The following is a 19,639-nucleotide window of genomic DNA, read 5'->3' on the forward strand; positions in this document are numbered from 1 at the left end:
GGAGGGAAGAGCTGAGAGGAGCTGGCAGGCGGTCTAGCTTCCCTTGAAAAAATCAAGCTTTTGTTTAGTGGGTTGGTTTTAGTGGGTTCACACACACACACACACACACACACCGATTATTTCTAAGACGCAGGGACTGTTTGCGGTTCTGATAAAGGAGAATATTTGGTCAAAATGAGGAGTCCTTGGGGCTCTGTGAAGTGGGTGGTTTTCTTGCAGACGTTTCGTGACCCGGCTAGGGAATATCATCAGTGCTAGAAGGGAGTGGGGTTTGTGGAGAGGAGGAGGAGGAGGAGGAGGAGGAGGAGGAGGAGGAGGAGGAGGAGGAGGAGGAGGAGGAGGAGGAGGAGAATGACTGTGGGATCCTTGGTGTTCTTGCAGACATTTCATGGCCCAACCAGGGAATATCATCAGTGCTAGAAGGGAGTGGGGTTTGTGGAGAGGAGGAGGAGGAGGAGGAGGAGGAGGAGGAGGAGGAGGAGGAGGAGGAGGAGGAGGAGGAGGAGGAGGAGGAGGAGGAGGAGGAGGAGGGGAAGGGGAATGACTGTGGGGTCCTTGGTGTTCTTGCAGACATTTCATGAGCCAACCAGGGAATATCATCAGTGCTAGAAGGGAGTGGGGTTTGTGGAGAGGAGGAGGAGCAGGAGGAGGAGGGGAAGGGGAATGACTGTGGGGTCCTTGGTGCTCTTGGAGACATTTCATGGCCCAACCAGGGAATATCATCAGTGCTAGAAGGGAGTGGGGTTTGTGGAGTAAAAAAGGAGGCGGAGGAGAACAACTGTGGGGTCCTCGGTGCTCTCTGATCTTGGTTGTTTTCTTGTGGACATTTCATGAGCCAAGTAGGGAATATCATCAGTGCTAGAAGGGAGTGGGGTTTGTGGAGTGAACGAGGAGGAGGAGGACGACGACTGTGGGGTCCCTGAGCTTCGTTGTTTTCTTGCGGACATTTCATGACCCAGCTAGGTAACATCATCAGTGCTAGAAGAGAGTGGGGTTTATGGAGAGAACAAGGAGGAGGAGAATTACCTGTACTGTCAACAGACAATGAAAGACGGAATGCCTTCGATTCTTCCATTATTCTCAGGGTTCTAGGAGCCCAGAAAGATAAATTGGAGTTGCATTTGGGGCCTTCTGTATCTTTATTCTTCTCTTGCTTTTAATGCATTCCTTCTACTTCTTCACTTAAAGTCATTAATAAGGCATTATTCCCGGAAGGGAACGAGGACAATTTTGACGTCGTTGGAGCTTTGCGAGTTAGAGAAACTGTCTCAAATCCCTATCAACGCCACTTAAGAGACACAAAGCCAATATTCACACGCACAGGATGGGAAAATACCAGGCCTGACAATAGAGCTTGTCAAGAGAGAACTTGAAATAATAATTGAATGCAAACTGGAGACGAGTTTGCGGTGTGAGGTGGCAGCAAAAAACAACCCCCAGAAAAAACACAAATGCAATTTTAGATTGCATCAACAGATGTAAATTTTCCAAGTCATGAGAAATAATAGGTCTGTTTTCTCTTGTGCCGGTCAGATCCCAATCTTGGGTATTCTGTCCACGGTTTTTTTTTTTTTTGAAAGCTGCATGCAATCCGATAGAGGAGAATATTTGCAGCTCAAGGTGGAAATGAGGGGCCCTTGGTGCTCTCTGAGCTTGGTGGTTTTCTTGCAGACGTTTCCTGACCCAACTAGGGAACATCATCAGTGTTAGAAGGGAGTGAGGCTTGTGGAGAGGAAGTGAGGGAGGAGGAGGAGGAGAGGAGAGAAGGAGGGGGAAGGAGGGAAAGGAGGAGGAGGACTGTGGGCTCCTTGGTGCTCTCTGAGCTTGGTGGTTTTCTTGCAGACGTTTCATGACCCAACTAGGGAACATCATCAGTGCTGGAAGGCAGTGGGGTTGGAGGAGGAGGAGGAGGAAGGAGAGGAGGAGGAAGGGGAGGAGGAGGAAGGAAGGGAGGAAGGAAGGAAGGGAAAGAGGAGGACTGTGGGGTCCTTGGTGCTCTCTGAGCTTGGTGGTTTTCTTGCAGACGTTTCCTGACCCAACTAGGGAACATCATCAGTGTTAGAAGGGAGTGAGGCTTGTGGAGAGGAAGGGGAGGAGGAGGAGGAGAGGAGAGAAGGAGGGGGAAGGAGGGAAAGAAGGAGGAGGACTGTGGGGTCCTTGGTGCTCTCTGAGCTTGGTGGTTTTCTTGCAGATGTTTCATGACCCAACTAGGGAACATCATCAATGCTAGAAGGGAGTGGGGCTTGTGGAGTGGATGGGGGGGGAGGAGGGGAGGGGGAAAGCAGGAGGAGGAGGACTATGGGGTCCTTGGGGCTCTCTGAGCTTGGTGGTTTTCTTGCAGACGTTTCATTACCAAACTAAGTAACATCATCAGTACAAATCGGCACTGATGATTATCACATCATCAACAGCACATCAGCAGCAGCACTGATGATGTTACCTAGTTGGGTCATGAAACGTCTGCAAGGAAACCACCAAGCTCAGAGAGCACCAAGGACCCCACAGTCCTCCTCCTCCTTTTCCTTTTATTTCTTCTTCTCCTCCTCCTCTCTGCAAATCCCGCTCCCTAATAGCGCTGAAGATGTTACCTAGCTGGGTCATGAAACATCTGCAAGCAAACCACCAGGTCCTGAGAGCACTAAGGACCCCACAGTCCTTTTCCTCCTTTTCCTTTTCCTTTTCCTCTTCCTCCTCTTTTCTTCCTCCCCCTCCCATTCCTGCAAAGTGCAAACCCACCTTCCTTCTAGCACTGATGATGTTACCAAGTTGGGTCATGAAACGTCTGCAAGGAAACCACCAAGCTCAGAGAGCACCAAGGACCCCACAGTCCTCCTCCGCCTCCTCTCCAAAAACCCCTCCTCTGTCCCAGCACTGATGATGCTACCTACCTGGGTCACAAAATGTCTGCAAGGAAACCACCAAGCTCAAATCCACCCCCCCCCCCTTCAGCCACTTTATTTACCATTTTACTCAAGAAAGGATATTTTAGGACATGCACAATGAGAAAATCGGCAGTAAGAGGGATAATAATAAATATTTATTTCTTAGCCGCACCCTCTCCCGAAGCAGACAAAGAACCGTAACCTACAATTTGACGATATGTTTCGTAGCCAAGAAAAAAAAAAAGGGGGTGGGTGGGTGGGTTAGTACAATTTGGATGGGCTAAGATTTACTGCAATGCCTTGGTGGAACCAATGCCTCCCTTGACAGAAAAAGCGTTGCCCAAATAATTGTACAATGCAGGGGTGTCCAAACTTGGGAACTTTAAGACTTGTGGACTTCAACTTGTGGAATTCTGGGAGTTGAAATCCACAAGTCTTAAAGTTCCCAAGTTTGGACACCCCTGGTATAATGGCTGGAGACAGCAAAACCAGAGCAATGCCCATGTTTGCACTTGTCAGAAATAAGCGTAGTATAGGGATATTTATTACATGTTTAGCAGGCAAAACACACACACACACACACACACACACACACACACGGTAGAAAATATTATGCATTTATGCTTATGATCAGTTCCTGCTATTCAATGGCACGATCAACATATGGACCAGTTTATCATGTCACGTTAAGCCAATAATGGGGTTTATTTGATTTTTGGCTAATATCTGGCTGTCCGGCAATATTTCATGCTGGTCTATGATCAAAATAAACATTTGATTCCATCTAGTTGTTGCCGTTTGCAATCTGTGCCTGCCTCCTGGCTTAATGTTCTATGTGACACAATTTTTCAACGGTGCCCCCCACCCCCACTCCAATTCAGAATAGAGCTGGAAGGGACCTTGGAGGTCTTTTAGTCCAACCCCCTAGTCAATCAGGAGACTTTCTACCATTTCAGACAAATGACTCTTCTTAAAAGCTTCCAGTGTTGGAGCATTCACAACTTCTGGTGGCAAGCTGTCCCACTGATTAATTGTTCTCATTATCAGGAGATTTCTCCTTGGTTCTAGGTTGCTTCTCTCCTTGATTAGTTTCCACCCATTGCTTCTTGTCCTACCCTCAGGTGCCTTGGAGAATAGCTTGACTCCCTCTTCTTTGTGGCAACCCCTGAGATATTGGAAGATGCTATCATGTCTCCCATGGTCTTTATTCTCATTAAACTAGACCTACCCAATTCCTGCAACCGTTCTTCATATGTTTTAGCCTCCAGTCCCCTAATCCATTTTTGCAATATACCACTTGTTCTGAAATGGTACAGAATTGCTTGAGCAGGAAGCTGGACTAGAAGTCCTCTAAGACAATATACTACTGTCCCTTCCAGCTCTATTCTGATTCTGATTCTAATTTTAATTCTGGTGATGCATGATTCCAGATGTGGCCTTACTAAAGATTTATGAAGCGGTACTAATACTTCATGTGATCTTGATTCTATGCCTCTGTTTACACAACCAAGGACCGTATTAGCTTTTTTGGCAGCTGCCGCACACGGCTGGCTCGTCTTTAACTCGGACTCCAAGGTCCCTCTCACAGTGACTGTTTTTGAGCCAGGCCTCGCCTCATCCGCCCTTGCACCTTTGGTTTTTCCCTTGCTTTCCTCCACATTCAATTTCATTGGGTTGGCTAAGATCCATCGTTCAAGTCTGTCAAGATCCTTTGGGATCTTGAAGTTGCCTTCTGGGGTGTCAGCCGGTTTACTGTCAGCTGCAAGTTTGACAGGCTGTTGTTTGACGAACGATATTTGAAAAGACCCTGGCTTAAAATGATACACGAATCTAGGCAATAACGTCACCGTTAGGAGATTAAAAAAAGAGAGAGAGATTGGGGTCTCAGCAGACATGGGAAGGAAATAAAATAAAACACTGCATATTGGACATTAATACAATTGAACGGGTCCAGAGATACTTCACAAAAAGAATCCTCCACTTCTCTGCGCACAATAGAATCCCTTACGCCACCAGGCACGAACCTTTGGGCTTGGAAAACCTACAACTACGCTGACTAAGGTCTGACGTAAGCGTAGTAGACAAAATTGTCTGCTACAATGTCCTACCTGTCAACGACTCCTTCAGCTTCAACCTCAATAATACAGGGGCAAACCATAGATACAAACTCAAGGAAAATTTGCTGCAAACTCGATTGCGGAAAATACAACTTCAGCAACAGAGCGGTCAACGCCTGGAATGCTCTCCCTGACTCCGTAGTTACATCCTCAAACCCCCCCATAGCTTCAACCTTAAATTGTCTAGCGTGGACCTCACCCCATTCCTAAGAGGTCCGTAAAGGGGGCGTGCATAAGCCCACCAGCGTGCCTACCGTCCCAGTCTTACGGTCCCCATTTATCTGTATTTACTTCCTATGTTCATGTCCACGTTCATATTTATACCTGCGACCTTGTACATGTTTTGACAAACTAATAAATAAATAAAGATGACCTTGCATGCTTCTTTAAACCCCATAGCTGCAAATGCTGAATTTCCACACCTACAGCCGTGAAGGGGAATTTAGGGGAAAATACAATTGCTTGCAGATGTACAGCAGGAGGAAGTTCATTGGGGATGGATCAAGACACATCTGTGGAGTGTCGACCTGAACACGTTCAGATCGGAGGGAAAAGCTCAGAGCAAGCCGCCAGTACATAGAACGGTATTTGTCAACCTGGCTCGTTTTAAGACAGGCGGACTGCAACTCCCAGAATTCCGCAGCCAGGCCAGGGAATTCTGGGAATTGTCATCCACCCGTGTTAAAATAACCGAAAGCGTTGGGTTCTTTGAGTAACACGTAGTCCTCGACTTACGACCACAAAAGAGACCAAATTATCTATTATCTATCTATAACAGGGGTGTCCAAACTTGGGAACTTTAAGACTTGTGGACTTCAACTCCCAGAATTCCCCAGCCAGCCATGGGGAATTCTGGGAGTTGAAGTCCACAAGTCTTAAAGTTCCCAAGTTTGGACACCCCTGATCTATAAGATAGCTGAGTGAGTTTTGCCTTCTTTGACAACCTTTCTTGCCACAGTTGTGAAGTGAATCAGTCGAGTCGTTAAGTTAGCGACACGGTCGTTAAGAGAACCTGGCTTCCCCATCGACTTTGCTTGTCAGAAGGTCGCAAAAGGGGATCGTGTGACCCTGGGACAGGGCAACTGTCCTAAATACGAGCCGGGGGCCAAATTCTGATCACGTGACTGCGGGGACGCTGCCACAGTGTGAAAAATGGAGTTACGTGACTTTTTTTCATTGGACTGCCTGTATTAAAAAAGAACAGTTCCAAAGCAGTTTTGATTCTTTAAAAGCCCTCTGTGCTGCCATCGAATCTAGGCACTGATGCAAAAAGCCAAAACAGGTTCTGTAATATATATATATATATATGCTGGCTTTGTTGTATTCGGGTCTTTTCCCGTGTGAGATTGAGATTGTCTTGGCAACGTTTCAGCGAGATCTCACTCACCATCTTCAGGCTGTTGTCTTTGGCTTAAAATGCGAACGGAGCTGCCTTTTAAGCCAAAGACAACAGCCTGAAGATGGCGAGTGAGATCTCGCTGAAACGTTGCCAAGACAATCTCAATCTCACACGGGAAAAGACCCGAATACAACAAAACCAGCATACCTACACCCGTGAAAATCTACGAAAACGTGTGTGTGTGTGTGTGTGTGTGTGTGTGTGTGTGTTGTATTTGTGCCGATAAATAAATAAAGGGAGACTAGTATAGATCTATTTCAAGCTATTTAGCTCTCATCAGCTAGCCATACCCTTACTGGGATTCGAACCTGAATCTATACTAGTCTCCCTTTATTTATTTATCAGCACAAATACAACACAAATATAAAAAGGCAACATTAAAAATAAAAATATGGTTTTCTGCCTGGATGGTCCTCTGTAATGAGCCGAAGGACAGAAAGGGGGAGGAGTGAGCTCCCTCCCATATTTGGGCATACCAGGGGTTGTAACACAAATACATACATACATACACACACACACATTATACACACACACACATACACACACACACACACACATATATGTGTGTGTATATATATATATATTTATTTATTTATTTTACATTAAGAGGCGAAACCCTTAAATGCCAAAAATAAACACGTGAGGCCCTTCGAGAAGCCAAACAGCGGGTGGAAACACACAGCTTCCCTTTTATGCAGAGATCCACACAAGGCAACAGATAAATAATTCTGTGGCGGTATTTCCATCATCGCTTAAAATTAAGTTTTTGGTTCCCTGGGGCACCGATTGCATTAACGTTAGCTAATTAGGTTTGTAACCAACTTTGTAAAGCCACATTTACGGCATCTTTTTTTTGGGGGGGGGGGGGGAAGACAGACAGAAAAAGGGGCAAAGGAATTAAAATTCAAATGCTTCTCAACAGGCAGTTTTCACTTTTCAAATTACGACAAACAGAGGGGGGGGAGAAGGGGGGAGAAGAAAGCTTTTGGGAATTGGGTGTCACTTGAAACCACGAGACAAATGGAGCCTCATCAGTCATGGATTAAAACCCATTAAACCCATTACAGTCTCAGAACCAGGTCTTAAACAGGAAAAAAAGACAATAAAATGACCTGTGTGGTGACTGGTAGGCTGATAGTTAGGGTGTGCCGGTTAATAGATAGATAGATAGATAGATAGATAGATAGATAGATAGATAGATAGATAGATAGATAGATAGATAGATAGATAGATAGATAGATAGATAGATAGATAGATAGATAGATAGATAGATAGATAGATAGATAGATAGATAGATAGATAGATGATAGATAGATATGATAGATAGATAGATAGATAGATAGATAGATAGATAGATAGATAGATAGATAGATGATAGATAGAGATGATAGATAGATAGATAGATAGATAGATAGATAGATAGATGATAGATAGAGATGATAGATAGATAGATGATAGATAGATATGATAGATAGATAGATAGATAGATAGATAGATAGATAGATAGATAGATAGATAGATAGATAGATGATAGATAGATATGATAGATAGATAGATAGATAGATAGATAGATAGATAGATAGATAGATAGATAGATAGAAATAAACACACACACACACACACACACACAGACATCTACATATGCACATATGTATGTATGTTCTAGCATAACTCTGGAATGCATCGAGCAATTTCAACCAAACTTGGTACACAGATGATTTACTCCCTGGAGAAAAATACTGTGGGGGTAAGACACCCCTAACACCCCTCAGGAGTGTGTATGTTCTGTTAAGATGCAGCCTGTTGTGCCTTAAAATGGCTTCTATTGTACAGAGCAGTGGAGTTGCCATGGTAATGGCTTCACAGTCCTCCACAAGGGGGGGCTCCCTCTGGTACGGGGGAAAAAATCCAACATTAGAAATTACGTTTGGTCCGGACTTTTCCCCCCTATAAATAAATAGCCAGGTTATCAGCTAGTTTTAAAATAAAAGACCCAATGCAAATGGCAAATGAGGAATGCCGAACGGCTCCCCCGTCAACGGAGCCCCGAAGAATTATGCCTTGCAATTATTTAAGGAGCCATCGCAATTCTCCGAATAGAGGGATCCCATCTCTTTCATTTTATCCAGGGATTTGAGAAAGGGATGTTGACTCTCAAAAATGCTGGTCTGGGACGAGAGGAGAGGCAGATGATCGGGTGGCGATTAAAAGGAAATTAAAGGTTTTGGAGCACCCTGCGTGGAGTGGCTCAGAGATGGTACCAATCCCAGCCACCCCATGGCTCTCTCTCTCTCTCTCTCACACACACACACACACACACCACTGGTGTGATGTGCGGCACGCGGGGTGCAAAGCGGACAAAAATGATTTCTTTTCTTAGATTACGCTATCTTCGAGAAGAGCCCCTAAGGAGTCGAGGAACGGCACAAGGTTTAATTTTATCCTCAAGGATCATATGGCCCTTGTGCCAAGGATGCAAAAAAGAAAATAAATCCTGCTTTTAATCTTTCATTTCAAAAAAACAAAAAAACAAAAAAAAAACCCTCAGAAGCAGAGAGCTTTCCGGGGTATGTTTTCTCTGCAAGATCTTTCAAATCTCAGGAATAATAAAGACGTTTTAAATGCTTTCGCGCCGGAGGGAAGAAAAGTTGGATCTGAAGTCGGAGCAAAAGCAAAAATCTAAAAACGATATGTAACCGACTTACGACTGCCACGGAGCCCAAGGTTTCTGTTGCTAAGGGAGGCATTGGTTGGGTGAGCTTCGCCCCCTTTTATGACCTTCCTAGAACACATTTCTAGGCTGCATCAACAGAGGGAGAGAATCAAGATCACGTGAAGGGTTAATACCACTTTAAAAGGCCTTGGGAAGGTCACACTTGGAATACGGCATCCAGTTTTGGTTGCCACGATGTAAAAAAGATGCAGAGACTCTAGAAAGAGTGCAGAGAAGAGCAACAAAGATGATTAGGGGACTGGAGACTAAAATATATGAAGAACGATTGTAGGAACTGGGTATGTCTCGTTTAAAAGAAAGAAGGTCTAGGGGAGACATGATAGCAGTCTTCCAATATCTCAGGGGTTGCCACAAAGAAGAGGGAGTCAAACTATTCTCCAAGGCACCTGAGGGTAGAACAAGAAGCAATGGGTGGAAACTAATCAAGGAGAGAAGCAACTTAGAACTGAGGAGAAATTTCCTGACAGTGAGAACAATTAATCAGTGGAACAGAAGTTGCCTCCGGAAGTTGTGAATGCCCCAACACTGGAAGTCTTTACGGTGAGATTGGATAACTACTTGTCTGAAGTGGTGTAGGGTTTCCTGCCTGAGCAGGGGGTTGGACTAGAAGACCTCCAAGGTCCCTTCCAGCACTGTTATCCTATTCAGCTGCCAAGTGTCCGGATTTTGCTCACGAGGCCAAGGGGAATGCTGCAGGAGTGTCAAAAACGGCCGCTAAGCAAAAGAGGGTAAAATTGAGGACCTGCCTGTAATTTCTCCTCTGATCAAATAAGGTCTCTTTCTCTCTGCGATGCTTGGGAGATTGCAGGCGGAATTGCACACAATCAAACGTTTTCAGATTGCACTGAGGTTCAATTCCCCACCTCACCTGATTTATTTCTGTCAGCTTTGAAATCCAGCTGACAAATGACAGCAAATCATCCCCGAGGAGGTTTTTTTTAGTATTTTTGGTTGTTGCTGTTTTTTTTTTTAAAGGATCTTTTTTTTTTTTTTTTTGAAGAGAGACCAAAAATACATGTGGAGGACTGGATACCGAGAGGGGGGAAAAGAATCTTTTATGATGTTTTTATTTCCTGTCTGCCCACTCCTTCATGTTACCTATCCCTTTTACATCTTGGGTGTAAAAAGGGGGCCGTGTTCTCTGCCTTTGTTTGGTGTCACGCTAAGCCAGGGGTGTCCAAACTTGGGAACTTTAAGACTTGTGGACTTCAACTCCCAGAATTCTGGGAGTTGAAGTCCACAAGTCTTAAAGTTCCCAAGTTTGGACACCCCTGCGCTAAGCTATCAAGAAACCTAGGGGTTTTTTTCCCCCCCTTCTCAGAAAAAAATAGAGGTTAGTCCTCGACTTTACGACTGCCACTGAAGCCCAAAATTCTTGCTGCAAAGTGGGTTTTGCCCCATTTCGCGATCTTTCTTGCCTGCAGTTGTTAAGTGAATCGCAGCAGTCGTTAAGCCAGGAACACGGCTGTTAAGCGAATTCATTGCAGGATGTCTTTCGTCATCGCCTTTGGGTAAATTTCACCCCTATCTTAATATAAGCCGGGATGAAAAGTGCTCTTCTTCTAGCAGTTTGGCTAAAATGTCTAGGTGAGGACTGCGAGAAATGTAATTCAATGGTGATAATGGGAGGAGGAGGAGGAGGAGGAGGAGGAGGAGGAGGAGGAGGAGGAGGAGGAGGGAGAAAAGAGGGAGGAACGAGGAGCAGAACAACAAGTGTGGGCTCCTTGGGGGTCTTTAAGCTTGGTGCTTTTCTTGCAGACATTTCATGACCCAACTAGGTAACATCATCAGTGCTAGCACGGACTGGGGCATGTGGAGAGGAGGAGGAGAAGGGGAATGGGTGGGGGGAGGAGAACTATGGGGTCCTTGGTGCTCTCTGAGCCTAGTGCTTTTCTTGCAGACATTTCATGACCCAACTATGTAACATCATCAGTGCTAAAAGAGAGAGAGGTTTGTGGAGAGAAGGAGGAGGAGGAGGAAGAAGAAGAGGAAAAAGAAGAGGAGGAGAAGAACTGTGGGGGTCCTTGGTAATCTCTGATCTTGGTGCTTTTCTTGCAGACATTTCATGACCCAACTATGTAACATCATCAGTGCTAAAAGAGAGAGAGGTTTGTGGAGAGGAGGAGGAGGAGGAGGAGGAGGAGGAGGAAGAAGAGGAGGAAAAAGAAGAGGAGGAGAAGAACTGTGGGGGTCCTTGGTAATCTCTGAGCTTGGTGCTTTTCTTGCAGACATTTCATGACCCAACTAGGTAACATCATCAGTGCAGTGTACAACCTAAGCTACAAATATTCTCTTCTATCGAGGCCACTTTGTCTTTGAAGATGCTAACCATAGTTGACAGTGAGACATCCGAAAATCGGTTGTCTAGGCCAGGGTCATTAAAGCCTGAAGCTCCACACTTCCCAATGGATGCTGACCTCGAAAGCCTTACATCCCTCTTTCTGTTCAAGAGGTCCTTTCAAAGTTCCTGTTTTCACCCATGAAAGGTGTTAAAATCCGGTGGTTTGTTTGTTTTTTCTCCTCAGACCTTCTTGCTTCATTTTGCTATCCGGACAGGTTTTTCCTCTGCCTCGATAACCTAAATTATTCTGCTGGATTTGAGGAAGGGGGACTCTCGAGTTGATTAATTTAACGGCTGGAAATTGGTCCTGCTCTGATCCAGACATCACTTGGGGACAAAGGATAAATGACACGCCATGACCCACATGGTGGAGATCAATAAGACCATCACCGCCAGTAAATATTAATAACAGAGACCGGTTCTCGAACGCCGTTAAGGGGAGGGCTGCTGTTGTGGCCCTCCAGCAGACAGCGGAGCTGGCAGCAGATTCGGACAGTGAGGAGGTTGGGGAGGAACCTGGGCCAGTCCTGGAGTCTGGGGAAGGATCTGATGAGGGCTCTGTGTCGGAAGCAGAGATGGGGCCAAGGCCATATGCCAGTTATCAGCTGCCTTCAGAGTCAGACATCTGTGAGGCAGAAGAACAGCTGGAGCCTGTTCCCAGTGTGCGCATGCGCAGAGTTGCCAGACAAAGGGAACAGCTAAAGAAGGGGGGTTAACTTGGGAGTGAGGCCACAGGTGGACGATGAATGGCCCCTCCCAGAGGAAATAGAAGAGTGAAAGGGGAGTGGAGTTTGCAGGAAACAATCAGTTCGCTTAATTGGTTCGTGACTCTCCAGGACTCCTGGCCAAGTTCTGCAGATATCGGCCTCAGTCAGAATAGCCGCACTGATGCAAACATTTGGTGAAATTTGATCGGTTCTTTCTATCGTTTTCGATTCAAGGCATCCACCAAGGATAAATGACTTAACAGCGGTTAGGCTAATAAGCTACCATATGATCACCTTTGCAAAACACGTGCCTAAAGACCATTTCACACCTGTGACATTTTCTGTCAAAACTCTTATTAAATATCTTAACGGCTCCAGGCAGAAGATGGTATTTCTCTGCCTTTAGCCAGCATATAACCTCCCGATTAATGTTTAATTTAGAGGAGGGGGGGGGGTTCCATCTCTGGGAAGCCTTTCAACCAGAAAATCTAGAGGGGAAAACAGCAGCTTTTTGTAGGGTGTGTCAAGTTTTTCAACTTTGGAAATTTCCAAAGATTAGGGGTGCTCAAACGTTAGGGACGGTAAAGATACTTTGCTTAATTTAATATGATTTAGATGTGCTTGGTAAGGAGCTGTGTAAATCCTGTCACTTTTTAACGCTTTGTTCTGTTTTTTTTTTTAGTCTTCAGATTTCTCCATTCCTGTCGATGGAGGCACACCGAAACGTTTGCAGAAAGGAGGGAGGGGAGGACAATGACAACGATGACTGTGGGGTCCTTGGTGCTCTCTGAGCTTGGTGGTTTTCTTGCAGACATTTCATGACCCAACAAGGTAACATCATCAGTGCTAGAAGGGGGTGGGATTTGCAGAGAGGAGGAGCAGGAGCAAGAGGAGAATGACTATGAGGTCCTTGGTGCTTTCTGTTTTCTTGCAGACGTTTCATGACCAAACTAAGCAACATCATCAGTGCTAGAAGGGTGTAGGATTTGGTGCAGGTATCTAAGGCAGCATGTAGCACTCATAATGTTATGTAGTTTGGTCAAGAAGCATCTGCAAGAAAGCAACACAACTTAGAGAGCCCCAAAGACCCCACAGTTCTCTGCCTCCCCTCTTCTCTACAAATCCCACTCCCTTCTAGTACTGATGATGTTCCCTAGTTGGGTCATGAAACGTCTGCAAGAAAAGCACCAAAGCTCAGAGACCATCAAGGACCCCACAGTTCTCCTCCTCCCCCTCTTCCCCTCCACATGTCCCACTCCCTTCTAGCACTGATGATGTTACCTAGTTGGGTCATGAAACGTCTGCCAGAAAAGCACCAAAGCTCAGAGACCATCAAGGACTCCCACAGAGCTCAACCCCTGAGCTGCAAATATTCTTTTCTATCGATAAATCTCCTTCCTGAATCCAAGGTGCCTGCCCTATTTGTACCCAAAAACACCAGAAACAAGAGCCAGCCGAAGAATGAAAATGTCAGAAATCAATGGAAAGAGAAACACTTGGAATGTGCACAAATGTTAGGTTACGCAGCTGTAGCCATGGCAATCTCGGAGAATAGGGCAATATATCGGTATCTTGAGGGAAAAGAGTAATTAAGACTTAAGTGGCAGGTATGGCTGGGGCGGCAATGTACAGTCAATTTACTTTACAATTAAATCCTTCGTAAAATATTACACTCCATTCAAGCTGCAGAGGTCTTGGGAGCAGGACTGACATTCTTTCTTGCAAAGGTTGGCCAAACGCAGCAAGAGGGGCACGGTTGCGCATATGTGTGTGTGTGTGAAGCACATTTGGACCCACAAGACTGCATAGAAAAGACATGGATTAGCTTTGTATGTACAGATAGTCCTCAACGTACGACTGCAACTGAACCCAAAATTTCCGTTCCTAAGTGAAACAACTGCTACGTAAATTCTGCCCCGGGTTACGACCTCCCTTGCCACAGTTGCTAAGTGAATTGCTGCCGTTATTAAGTTAGTAACATGGTTGTAAAGTGAACCTGGATTCCCCATTGACTTTAGCTTGTCAGAATTTTGCAAAAGGGGATCATGTGTTTCAAGGTTTTGATAATAATCTTTAAAGCGCTCCATGGCTCAGGACCTAGTTACTTGCGGGATCGTATTCTGCCCCATACATCCCTGCGACCAATCCGCTCGCACAGAGAGGGCCTCCTCCAGGTGCCGTCAACTAGACAGTGTCGGGGGGCGGCGCCTAGGAGTAGAGCCTTCTCTGTGGCGGGCCCAGCCCTGTGGAATGACCTCCCTCCGGATATTAGGAATACCTCTGACCTCCGCTCCTTTCGTATTAAGCTTAAGACCCACCTATTCCAAGCAGCTGGCCTGGCTCAACTTTGATCTAACCATATCGCTCCTGACGGGCTTTTACTGGGTATTTTAATTATATTTAATTATCTAGGGGTTTTTAAATACTGTATTTTAATTGTTTTATTTATCAGCCGACCTCCTCCTTGTGTATGTCTCGGTATATGTCTCTGTTATATGTTTGTTTTGTCCACATATTTATTTCATATGTTTCATTGTACGCCGCCCCGAGTCCTTCGGGAGAGGGTGCGGCTAAGAAATAAATATTTTTTATTATTATTATTATTATTATTATTATTATTATTATTATTATTATTATTATTATTATTATTATTATGTGACCCCGGGACACTGCAACTGTCATAAGTACATGCCAGTTGCCAAGCCTCTGAATTTTGATCACATGACCACAAAGCTTGTAAGTTTGAAAAACTCACTATTTTCAGTGCCGATGTAACTTTGAACGGTCACTAAATGAACTGTTGTAAAAGGGGAGGACTATCTGTTTTAACTGCTGCATATGAAATTAGGGAATACGCTTCCACGTCCAGAATACCTTCATAATAATAATAATAATAATAATAATAATAATAATTAAATCTGATAAGGAATTGAATTCTAACTAGAAAGCATGCCTGGATTATAATTTGACGCGGAGCATTGTGCCATCCAAAATTTTGATTTTTCTAAATACGGAGTCTATATTTTAACTTCATGGAATATTTCACTTTGACTAACTTGGCAACATTGATTCGTTAATTATACCTCTTAATTTTGAATGGAGCTGACCACTGTTTCTAATAACATATTCTTAGCCTAATAGCAATTTCTACATTTTTAAAATGACATAATATATTCTATTACTTACAAGCAAAATAACGATACCCTGGAAAACCATAATTTACATGATATTCTAGATTTCTTGTTTGATTATTCATAGTGTATTATTTGTATTTTACTCTTTTGTTCTTTTTGCAGTGCTTAATCTTTTTGTTTGTGCTACTTGTATGTTTTACATTTAAAAACCCAGCGTAGAAAAAGAAAACTCAAAAGCAAAGCAAAGAAATTAGATCAAATACTTATATGTCTGGTTCCCCACTGAGGTACATAGAAGCAAGGTGCATCTTATTTAAGGAATGTTACTTATGACTGTAATGCCTATTGCAGTCATAAGTTGTCATGGTCATAAAATGGGACACCCACATGACCAACCCAATTTTATTGGGGGGGGGGGGTTGTGATGGTCATTATGCGGATCTGCCATCATAAAGCAAACATCCCAGTCATTAAGCGAACATATTGTTTGTAAAGGGGCATTTTCGCCCAAACCAGGAGGCAAACAACCAAATTTTGGCAAAAAAACCCATCGTAAATCGTAGTCCAGTGACTACGGGATGCTGCAAAAGGCACTAAATTTGAGCCAGTTGCCGGACAGCCAAAATGCTGTCATTGGACCATTATACAATACAATACAATAGCAGAGTTGGAAGGGACCTTGGAGGTCTTCTAGTCCAACCCCCTGCCTAGGCAGGAAACCCTACACCACTTCAGACAAATGGCTATCCAACATCTTCTTAAAGACTGTGTTGGGGCATTCACAACTTCTGGAGGCAAGCTGTTCCACTGATTAATTGTTCTAACTGTCAGGAAATTTCTCCTCATTATTGAGGTGTCTGTCAGAACTTGGGAACCAATTTCATTTTGGGATGGTAAAATCTCAGAGAGGGTCAGCTCGAGGCTCAAATCCTGGCTTGGCTTACTCATGGTTTGTTATCCTCATGTTCTGTCCTGAGGCATCTAACCTTGGCCAATTTAAGGCCTTGTGGACTTCAACTCCCAGAATTCCCCAGCCAGCCTTGCCATGGTCAATTATTTTGTCTCAGGGTTATCTAAACATGGCCACCTTATGGCCTGCAGACTTCAACTCCCAGAATTCCCCAGCCAGCCATGCCATGCTTAATTATCCTCAAAGCTGCCTGAGGAATTCTGGGAGTTGAAGTCCGCAGGCCTTAAAGTGGCCAAGGCCGGACAGGCCTCTTCTATTACCATAATGTCAGATTGTGTGCAAAGGGTTGTGTGTGTGTGTGTGTGAAACGACATATTGGTGTGAGATTCCCGCACGAGGAAGAAAGGCGAACCTTGCAAGGGATGAAAAGCGGGCTTCTCTAAGGAGAACTAAAATGGGGCCTGCTGTGAGGATGAGGGTCACGCCCGGAGGCTTAACGGATATGCGCTTCGCAGGGGTCTAACTTTGAAGGAGACATCTTAGAACAGGGTTTCTCAACCTTGGCGACTTTAAGTCCTGTGGACTTCAACTCCCAGAATTCCCCAGCCAGCATAGCTGGCTGGGGGATTCTGGGAGTTGAAGTCCACAGGACTTAAAGTCGCCAAGGTTGAGAAACACCGTCTTAGAAGTTATGAGTTCTACTCCAGTATACGACCAGAGCTATTTCTCTCAAAAAAGGGATCCATTTTCCACGGATTCTGCCTGAGATGGGATGCGGAGGGGCTCCCTGCTACAGGGAGTCCTCGACTTACAACCGCTTGCTTATTGACCATCCAAAGTTGCAACGGCACTGAAGACGGTGACTTATGACCTTTTTTTCACACATACGACCGTTGCAGCATCCCCATGGTCACATCATGATCGAGCTTCGGGGGCTTGGCAACTGGCATGTGCTTACGACAGTTGTGATGTGTCCCGGGGTCTTGCGGCCTTCTGACGATGGGGGAGCCGGATTCATTTACGACCGCGTGATTCACTTAACGACTGTGGCAAAAAGGGTCGTAAAAGAGGGGAACCACACACTGACCAGTCGCCATGCTTAGCAAGGGAAATTTGGGGGCTCAGTTATTGTCGTAAGTCGAGGACGAACTGTATATGTGAAGTCAATGGGGGGAAGAGGTGTGTGCTGTCATTCTCAGAAGTAGCCTGCTCCCCCAGGAATATAAAGGTAAAGGTTCTCCTGTGCTAGTCGTTCCTGACTCTAGGGGACGGTGCTAATCTCTGTTTCAAAGCCGAAGAGCCAGCGCTGTCCGAAGACATCTCCGTGGTCATGTGGCCGGCGTGACTCAACGGCAAAGGCGCACGGAACGCTGTTCCCTTCCCACCAAAGGTGGTTCCTATTTTTCTACTTGCATTTTTACGTTTTTGTTGGGAGAAGCTGGGACAAGTAATGGAAGCTCACTCCGTTACACAGCGCTAGGGATTCAAACTGTCGAACTGCCGACCTTTCTGATCGACAAGCTCAGCGTCTTAGCCCCTGAGCCACTGTGTCCCTAGCCACCGCCTTGAGGAATATAGAAGAAGGCAAACATCACCCTCTATTGGCGTGGTAGGAGATAGCAAAGACCATCGCATTTCAGCATTGGGTGGTTTACGAACGGCACTCAGCTGCCTCTTGTGGGCTGTTGTGGTTGTGTTTTGGGTTCTTGCAGGACTCTGGATCTCTATGTTAAAGAGTATAGTTTTACATTTACTGCACACTGCCTGGAATTTTGGCGATGGGTGTTATAAAAATGATTGTGTCACTGTACCTTTATTTATTTGTATTTGCCTATACTAGCTTGATAAATAAACTGAAGGAGGCCAACATATCCAGCACACCTTCCTCCTCCTATTTTCCCCCAAACAACCCTGTGAGGTGGGTTGGGATGACAGTGAAGGACTGGATCAAAGTCACCCAGCTGGCTTTCACGCCTAAGGCTGGACTACAACTCACCGGCTTCTAGTGATTGGCCCAACGTCATCCAGCCAGTTTTCACGCCTAAGGCTGGACTAGAACTCACCATCTCCTGGTGATTGGCCCAAAGCAACCTACCCAGCTTTCATGCCTAAGGCAGAACTAGAACTCACCATCTCCTGGTGACCGGTCCAAAGGCAGCCAGGAACTAGAACTCACTGTCTCCTGCTTTCTAGCCTCACTAGACCAAACTGTCTCTCTTTGGCATACAGCAGGGGTGTCCAAACTTGGCAACTTTAAGACTTGTGGACTTCAATTCCCAGAATTCCCCAGCTGGGGAATTCTGGGAGTTGAAGTCCACAAGTCTTAAAGTTGCCAAGTTTGGACACCTCTGCTGTATACAGAGATAGTCCTCAACTTAAGTCCACAAGCGGGACCAAAATCGGTGCTGATTAAATGACCAATTTTATGACCGTCCTTGCCACAGGCGTTCAGCCAATCACTTCAGTTGTTAAGCGAGTCATCAATTGTTTCAGTGACTCCACCTTCCCCCCCACTGGTCAGAGGCTGGCTGAGAAAGTCACAAATGGCGATTGGGAGGCTGCAACCATCATACACACATGCCAGCGGCCGAGTGGCCGGTTTCGTTGCCGTCCCACCGTGGGGACAATTGAAACGGTTCTGAGTGCAAGGACCCGTCATGAGTCACTTTTTAGCGGGTCGTTGTAACAAAACGAATGGTTGCCAACTGAAGGACTATCGGTGGCGCAAGTGCCAGGAATATGAAGCAGAGCGGGGCCCTTCTACCCACGCCTGGCTGCAGACCAACATTGGACGTTCGTTTTTTTTAACCAAAAGCAATTTGTTGTTTATCTTAACAACAAAAACACAGAAACTGAGATAAACTGAGATAAACGACGCAGATCATCGCAGAAAGCAGTAATTGTGTCATTCTGACCCACCTCTCTCCTCCGCGATGCCCAGCAGCTCTGCTTAATCTTCCAAACCACGGCAGCCACAAGAAGCAGAGACAAGAAGCAGCTGAAAAGAAAGAAGGGGAGAGGAATAAATTCGGTCAGCTGTCTTTCCCTGGCTTGAGTGTTAGAAAAATACAGTAGAACTGACTCCCTCCTGGCCCCCCAAAAACCCCAAATAGCATTGTAGCTTCCATGTCTAGGGTGGGACTAGAACTCACCGTCTCCTGGTGATTCACCCCAGTCACCCAGCCAGCTTTCATGGCTCAGGCAGCATTAGAACTCATAGTGTCCTGCTGATTGGCCCAAACTTCCCCAGTTGGCTTTCATGCCTAAGGTAGGACTAGAATTCACCATCTCCTGGTGATTGGCCCAAAGTCACCCAGTTGGCTTTCATGGCTAAGGCGGGACTAGAAGTCACCATCTCCTGGTGATTGGCCCAAAGTCACCCAGTTGGCTTTCATGGCTAAGGCGGGACTAGAAG

General features: G+C 45.4%; 1 protein-coding gene across 1 annotated transcript in view; it reads right to left on the reverse strand.

The window, feature by feature from the left end:
* ATRN (attractin) overlaps nucleotides 1–19,639 on the reverse strand; it is a 186,040-nt gene that overhangs the window by 25,711 nt on the left and 140,690 nt on the right. Inside the window, exon 26 of the mRNA XM_081960346.1 lies at nucleotides 19,144–19,222. Within this exon, the coding sequence (XP_081816472.1) occupies nucleotides 19,144–19,222 (79 nt within the window). The remainder of the gene's footprint in view (nucleotides 1–19,143; nucleotides 19,223–19,639) is intronic.

Source organism: Natrix helvetica (genome assembly GCF_964273705.1).
Source record: "Natrix helvetica genome assembly, chromosome: 7".
Classification (NCBI taxonomy): domain Eukaryota; kingdom Metazoa; phylum Chordata; class Lepidosauria; order Squamata; family Natricidae; genus Natrix; species Natrix helvetica.